Source organism: Adiantum capillus-veneris, chromosome 23, assembly GCF_014529385.1.
Source record: "Adiantum capillus-veneris isolate H3 chromosome 23, ASM1452938v2, whole genome shotgun sequence".
Lineage (NCBI taxonomy): Eukaryota > Viridiplantae > Streptophyta > Polypodiopsida > Polypodiales > Pteridaceae > Adiantum > Adiantum capillus-veneris.
In genome coordinates, this window is record NC_140953.1 from 34,854,116 (window position 1) to 34,862,787 (window position 8,672).

The 8,672-nt window shown below is 40.9% G+C and overlaps 1 protein-coding gene across 1 annotated transcript; it reads right to left on the reverse strand.

Moving 5' to 3' along the window:
* Positions 1-8,300: 8,300 nt before the first annotated feature.
* On the reverse strand, positions 8,301-8,672 carry LOC147427626 (uncharacterized). The gene has a single exon (XM_086497462.1). The coding sequence runs from the start codon at positions 8,670-8,672 to the stop codon at positions 8,301-8,303; it is 372 nt and encodes a 123-aa protein (XP_086353588.1).

Genomic DNA, 8,672 nt, shown 5'->3' on the forward strand with positions numbered 1-8,672 from the left:
GACACGAACAAATCGGACAACATCCTAGCTTCATGGAAAACGAGCTTTACTTCAACGTCGTCGATCCCATCCCTTGAACTTCATTCAATATAGCGTGTCAAATAGTGTTGAGACCAAAGGAAGGGTCCCCTAGGGCAGGATAGTTAGAGATGTGTCTCACTAAGCACATATAGCACTTCGGAGCATGCTCGCTATTCGCTTTGAAGGACCAGCATGGGATTGCATGACCTGAGTGAGCTCGCTGTAAAATTTCAAGGATGAGAATAAAAGCCATGCCTAACACTACCAGTATTCGCCAAAAAGAGTACGGGCTTCTCCATGTGCTACAATTGTCAACATTTTTGCAAGCTTGTAGCGCCTCCTGCGCAAGGAACATGCGCTCCAAACCCTATGTGTTTGATGTAAGATCGTGTTGTTGCAGCGCTTTAATGCTCCCTATGTGTTGCAGGTCCTCTGGCGCGAGATGCAAGGTAAACCTCACCGTCAAATTTTAAAAAAACATGTCCGAGTTTACTTTTTGTGTCCTAGTTTATCTTTGCCCACAAAGGTTTCTTTAATAAATATTTGTTCAGCACATCAAAAGGTAGGAAGGCCTTGCATTTTTGGGGTGATGAGGTCTCCCATGGATGTGGTGGGTGCAAAAAAGGTTGCTTCTCTTTTGGACAAATGAAATTGAGCCACACTAACACCACAACCCTGCACATTTCTCTTGAGCGGGCAATCTAAACACCCCTAATTTGATCTGAAGGGCATACAAGAACTAGTGTAGGTTTGCTTCCGATTACTTGTGCGTGGATAGGGCATTGGGTTGCCGCAATGCAAGTCTCGGGTTCAAATTTGAGGAACGCTGACCATCTGGACATTTTATTTGACATACAATTTCCTTGAGATTCACGCGCTCAGTTCTACATCGTCAGTGCCATCCTGGGAGGCTCGTTTAAAACCCCATGGGACTTAGTGTTGAGGGAAGGGTCCAAGAGGTCCACCCATATACCACATATAATGGAGGCTTTCCACATTTTGAATGCCCTATGATCAAAATAATGAGACCCCTACAGCCTAAAAAATGTTTCAAGGAGGGTGTGCATTGAGTTGTGCTACAAAGACCAATGTGTGCAAGGGCACCTATCTAGTTACCCACAATTGCCAGTTTTAGAGGTGGGGCATATGAACACCATATTGCCTAGGAACTCCAGTAACACTTGGCCTATGTGGTTGCGCTCTTGGGCTCCTCTCACATATGATTGCCTTGCACATATGAAGGTGGCACAATGTCCACACAATCAAAGAGGAGAGCAAAATAAGTGTATACAATAGAGGAGCCAATTATGAGACATGCTCTAGAGGAAATGCACCCAAACCAATTTAGAGACATTAAATTGAAATATTCTTAGAATATTGCTTACATGTCACTTTGTGATCTGCTAAAAAGTAAATCGTTACTGGCTCTTGATCGTCTCTAATGGCTCAAGAAGCGTCAAAACTAAGGCCCCATTCAGACTGCGCACCTAAGGGGCACTTTTCCAACGTTCAACCAATGAGGGTAGCCACCTGCGCATGCATGGTTTAGACTACACAAAGCCTAACTATGCTCAATGCCTACATGACATGATGAGTCATGCCCAACTCGCAATGAAGCTCTTACAGCCTCCCCACCCCACCCGTTCTTTGGCTCATCCTACGACAGCCAATGGGAGCACACACAGAGTCCCAAGTTGTGGGCCTTCCTTTTTATGTGGCCATGGCTTCCGGGTGTGTGTGTGAACTGCGCACACAAAGTCTCAAAAGCTCATTTTTGTTCCGGGTGGAATAGCGTTGGGTAGAAGACGTGCAGTCTAAACGCACCCTAAATTAGAGTAGGCCCTATTGAGATGAAGTTTAAAAAATATCAATCTACGTATCTTTTAATTTGCTTTGTCACAATATATCTAACACACTTTTCACATCTCAAAAATGACCGTATTTGCAAAATCCCCCAATTTTAAATCGCTATTTTTGAACATAGCATCTCAAAACTAGCTCCTTCACCCTAGTACTCACATTGCGTGGCAAAAGGCTTTATGATCATGATTAGTTCATATGCTTGCATTCCATTCAACACTAGTGTGGCCCGCGGGCTCCGCTCTCTAGATTTTCGAGCAGGCTGCCTCTCTCTCTCTCTGATCGCTATGCACTCGGACTTGTAGGCCACACCCATCAGATAAAGGTGCTTCTGATGCGTGGCAGGGAAGGGGGGGGGGGGGGGGGGGATTCCTCCCCCCATTATAGATAGTATAGATGTAGAGAAGGTTAACGCAAGCTAGGGCAAGGGTTACTCCTAGAACACTAATGGAGATTAAACGTCCATGAGTTGGGCCTTCGTCAACTTGAAAATAGCATTACAAGCATGGGTGATGGCGTTGGACCACCATCCCAATGTACAATTATTCATAGTACACAGTGTTACATGTCGTGGAAAAAGTCTATATTTAAGCTGGGGTTAACGAGTTGTCCCCCACAACCCGCTGTGAGAACCTTATCAACTGCCCAAATGGAGGTTATGCATTAGCACATGATGACCCCAACCTACAGAATAGGCTATCAACAATCAATTGTGACTCTCTACACGCAAAGTTTGAGCATATGTCCACGTAACTCGTTAACCTCTTTACTTTCTCGCTATCAACTTCTTGACCAGCTTATACTCATTTATCACCACCTGCATCTCAAGGCCCCTCATTCCACACCACCATTATGTTTCACTACAACATCTCTCTCTCTCTCTCTCTCTCTCTCTCTCTCTCTCTCTCTCTCTCTAACGTGCCCTAACAGTTGATCACTACCACACTGTAAAGGGTTAATCTAACATTAAGTCATAGAAAATGAGAATAATCACCTCACAACCATGCTTTAGTTGTTGTGACCTACTTGTCCACAATGGCATGACTAGTGACAATGCGATAGTAGAACGCCCTCACCATGAACCGCAAACATGGTCACCACCTTCATTCTCTAATGTGTAGTATCTATGTGTGATTGAGTTCTACCACTACAATCGATGGCTCACATACAACATGATGGACTATACGGTCCCCCTGCCCCCCAAAAAAAAAGTAAAAAAGAAATAAAAATAGAAAACCACCAAAAAAAAGTTTTTGTCTTCAAAAACAAGTATGACAACGTATTACTACCCTCAGCACTACATAACGTGAGGTTTTTAATAAACCTCAAGCCATGGGGTCAACGATGTGCAAGCCGGGCTCGAAAATCAAAAGTGGCATGCATTGTTGAATGGTGTTCGAATTTACTTTTTTTGGTCGAGTTTACTTTCTCTCATTTGCATTCACAATATAAGGTTGTGTTTTGCCTTAGATGTCATTAAAATATACGCGCTCGCAAGGTTCAAGTCACCTTGCGAGCATTGATCGCGGCCTTTTTTTTTACCATCCAACTACCTCGAGATCCTCCCACTCGACTTACAACCATTGATCCCATCTCTCTAACGGCATAAAATACCCCGTGGGACTTAGTGAGATGATATTACCACCCCATTGATCCCATCTCTCTAACTGCATAAAATACCCCGTGGGACTTAGTGAGATGATATTACCACCCCATTAATAACTGCTCTCTCACAACTTTTTATGGGCTACATCATCCAATTGGACACATCACTTGCTTTCAAAAGATCTTTGAAGTGGAGACTTTGTTCGAACAAGATTATGTCCTTTGAGCCACTAAAGAATTTATAATCAAATTTTGTTCAGAAGTTGCACTATTTTTGGCTTTTTTTTTTTTTTTGGGGTTTTTGGGGGTGGGGGGGGGGGGGGGGGTGGGGGGGCGTTTCAACCCAAATGACCTTTTCGTTTCTTGAACTTTTATGTATATCACAAGGTGTTACTGTCAAGAAGCCCGAAAATTAAAAGTTTTCGGGCACCAAAGACCGGAATGTTTTGTCCTTACCTTCTTTTTACCCTTTATGAAAAAGCTCTTTTGATAAGTTTTAGTCAATTTTCACAAGCAATTCTACTTAGTTTAGTGATTGGGTGACTAATCCCCTCTATATAAAATGTTATTATTGCATATATTCCATTATCTTTACATCCACGAGCGATTGGATGAACGAAATATATGCTACACCCAACATCAAGGATATCAACCTATGACAACAAACAAACTCATATCTTATGGTGTAATGTTTAAGCATCAGTGTATAAGGGATATATCTCAAACTATTCTATAAAGGCAACTCGAATGGGGTGCCATCTGTCGCTATGAACGCATAGAATGAGAATTATCAAAAGGAGCGCTTTGGAGTTCGTAGCTTACGCACACGATCGCAGCTATCTTCATTGCACCCATTTGGGCCTAGGGCCTAGGCCACTCGATGAGGGAGTCCTCAAAGATCACACAAAGAGTGGGAGATAGAGAGAGCTATATATTATCGGCACAACAAGAGAGAGAGAGAGAGAGAGAGAAGAAGAAGAAGAAGAGAATTTTAACGTCGTAGGAATCTATGCCAAGAGACCTTAAAGATCTATCCGACGAGAAGAGTTGAACTCCTTAAAGATCACACAAAGAGTGAGAGATAGAGAGAGCTATATATTATCAGCACAACGAGAGAGAGAGAGAGAGAGAGAGAGAGAGAGAGAAGAAGAAGAAGAAGAAGAAGAGAATTTTAACGTCGTAGGAAACTATCCCAAGAGACCTTAAAGATCTATCCGACGAGGAGGGAAGGGATAGTAGAGCTAGCTTCATCGAGGTGGGCTACAGGTTGGCACCAAAGATGGTGAGTTGTGGGTTAGGGCTATAGCAGTTGGGTGAGGCGGGTTGTGAGCTGGGGTTGTAGCAACGGGGTGAAGCGAACAAAAGTGCTCCTAAAAAACCTAGGCTTAGTGTAATCCCACCTACAAATTTTAAGATATACCTCAAAATTTTAAATTAGAACACAAGAATCTCCAAATGTGGACAAATCCTATGGAATTTATTCAAAAATAATCAATTCAAAGATGAGAATCTACAAATGCGGAGAAATCCTATGCAATTTATCCAGAGAAATCTACAAATTTGGAGAAACCCTATGCAATGTATTCAGAAATAGACAATTTACCTCTCTAATTTCTCACATATGCGTTTTCTAAAATTTTCAAAGAAGTTTTTTTTTTGCCATTAAGATACACTCGAGGAGCACTAGGACCATGGTGCTCGAAAAACATGGGTTTAGTGTTATTATGTTTACAATTCTATCTCTAAATAGTTTTCGAGAAAAGTGTGTCTTAGCTTACAATTGTGCCGCTTTGAAATTAAAAAATGTCGATTAAAATGATGAGGAAAACAAAAACTCTCACTTAGATTATTTGGAAAAGAGTGATACGTAGAAGAAAAAAAGGGTCTGGTTGCAAAAATAATTTTTGGGAACACTTTTCAAATTGAGGGTGAGAAAACCTACAAAATATGGAGAAAGTTATTGTAAACTATAGTTAATTTAGCTCTGTAATTTCTCACTTGTAGGTTTTTCATGTTTTTTTTAATAAAAAAGTTCAACCATGGGATAGGAGACAAATGCTCTCCAAAAGTTAAGCAACAATAACCCATTGTCCTTCCTTTGGGTGTGCAATAAAGAAGGGATCTCTCTCTCTCTCTCTCTCTCTCTCTCTCTCTATATATATATATATATATATATATATATGTGTGTGTGTGTGTGTGTGTGTGTGTGTGTGTGTGTGTGTATATATATATATTTATATATATAATACTTTCTGTTGTGTGCCTTGAGCTTCCTTTGTCTTCTCCAAGCTGTGTGCATTTCTCTGCAACCCTATTTTCAACAATCGATATTAGAGCAGGTTGCGTCAACGCCGCTAGCACACGCTTCCTCACTTTCTTAAATTTCAGTGAGCTTTGGTGAGCGCTAGCGGGTCGAAAAATACTTCTGGCGCATTTCGGCATCCGTTTCCACTAGAGGCAATACTGTGCAAGCAATTTTGTCATTTTGTGCAAAATTTCTGTCAGTACCATTTTTTGCTTAACAGGTCCCTTACAGTCTTCTATGGGTTGTGCTATATAACACGTGTTGGTCTCTCTTTGTTTCTTCTCTCTAAAGGCAGTTTCCACGTTAGGGTGCAGGCATTCACCATGGCTGACAACAACACATATGTGTTCAAGATGTTTACTGCTGAGGATAAATTGGACATGGAAAATTATTCAATGTGGGTTTACATAATGCAACATGTTCTTGTTGGGATTAGGGTTGCAGGGAAACACACACAACTTGGAGAAGACGAAGGAAGCTCAAGGCACACAACAGAGAGTGTATTACCTAGTGTGCAATGGAATGAGAAGATAGCCCTAGAGTTATGGATATATATACAATGCACGGGGGATAAAACCCCCAATGTAAGGGAAAAGATGCCCCAACGGTCCTAAGTGTGTTCACACACATCACTACCACATGTATATGTTCACAAATCCCCCTTGGGAGTGATGTGTTGAACGAGAGCTGGCACATAGAGTATAGAGAAGTGCCATGCCATGAGTAGGATCAGTCCACAAAGGGGAGCAAGCCCAAAGCTTTGCGGAAAGATGATGTTGGTAGTGTCCTATCCAACATCGAAATCAACCATAAACATGGAACCTTTGCTTTCAACACTATAACCAACAAAAATGCACTTAACTGCATTATCATCCAATTTTTTGCGTTGCGTTTGTGGCACAAAGCATAAGCCAACACCCAAAAATGTGCATGTGATCAATAGATGGCTTTCTATCATGACATGCTTCATATGGAGTCATAGACTGCAAAGCTTTCATAGGACACATGTTGAGTACATAAGTGGCACACATGATGGCCTCAAGCCAAAACGAATGTGGCAAAGCTTGACTCTTGACCATACATCTTGCCATCTCCGTAAGCGACCTATTCTTCCTTTCAACAACACCATTTTGTTGAGGTGTATACGGCACTGTACAATTGGTGTTTTATCCCACAAATAGCCAAAAATGCATTATATTCATCAGATATACTCCCACCCTCGATCGAAACAGAGGGTGCCCATAGAACATTTAGAGACATTTCTAGCCATAGCTAGAAATTGCTTAGAGCACATAAACACTTCGGACTTCGCCTTAAGCGGATACACCCATGCATGCTTGGAGTAATCATCAATGAAAGTCACAAAGTAAAGGTAAGTGCCCATGTACGGAGTATGCATGGGTTCACAAACATCACTATGCACAAGCTGCAACCTGCATGTAGCCCTAATTGAACAATCCATTGGAAACTTCAAGTGCTACATCTTACTTAAAATACAACCTTCACTAACATGCCTAACAAGTGCTTCAAGAGGCAGCAAAGAAGCAACCACATCAGATTTCTGCAAATGCAATGAACTAGCAAAATTCAGATGCCCAATAAACGTGCATGCCAAAATTTTGCATCTGAAATAGCCTTAGAATCCACAACTGCATTTGCAAATTTTTGCCCACACTTGTCATACAAAGTGAGCTTATAAAGCCCACGATATAAAATGGGCAATGCAACAATCTCATCACCAAAACTGAGATCATGAACTGTACATCTGTCATCCACAAATTTCACAACAAGACGAAGTCTAGTAAGTGTAGATATAGACAAAAGGTTCTTCTTGATCTCAGGTACATAAAGTGCATCGACAAGTGTGAAAGAACTACCATTTGCAGCAGTCAACACAATCTTTCCAACTCTCTTGACTAGATTGTATCTTGGCACAAATGCTAGATACATACACATGGAATTCGATAACTACCCAACACAGTGTTAGAAGATACAATACTAAATTCTGATTCTCTGAATCAACACAAACAACAATACACTTTCTCCCTCATACTTGAATGATAAGAACACTCTCATAAACCCATAGAATATGTAGAACACTCAGAATACATGGAGATGGTGGCCATCGACATTCGTATTACAGTTTCAGGAATTTAGTTACATCCTTATGTACGATTTAGGAGAAGTATTCCTTATATAGATTTCTGAATATCAGGCTGCCTTCTCACATCTCCAATTATCCTAAGGTTTACTAAGGCTAACAATATACTCCTTCTATACATGGCACAGCCCAATGGTTGATTTTTCCAAAATTTGACCTGATACCCACAATCCCTGATCAAAACTTGCACAAAATATGTCAATTACCTTTTCTCAAAATGTGATTTGGTTTTTTTTTTGAAATAAAATGTAAGTCAAAGCTTTCTTGTATCCACTAAAGTGCCTGGAACTAAATCCAAGTTTCAAACTATACAAAAAAATTTAACTCCCTTGAAGCACAAACACAACATCAAACAGTTGGTTGGACCACTCCTTGGTCCACTTCTTTCTCATTCCCCTGTTTCAAAGTCTTCTGAACCTCTGATTCAACTTCTTTCATCTCCACATCAACTGTCTTCCCCTCTTTAATTTTCGTACACTTCCCCTTATCAATTTGTCCACATGGTAACACTAAATGATCCCCTGTATTCAGCAACACCTCTGGTATGTTCATTCCTTCAATAACACTCCCTGTTTTTGAGTTTTGAAAAACCATTTTCTGATTAACAACTTCCTGACTCACTGGAGTCTGATGCACTGTATCAGAAAATCTCACAACAGGAGTATGAAAACTTAAGATGTCATGTTCTTCCTTCTCACTCTGCAATTCTACCAATTGCAT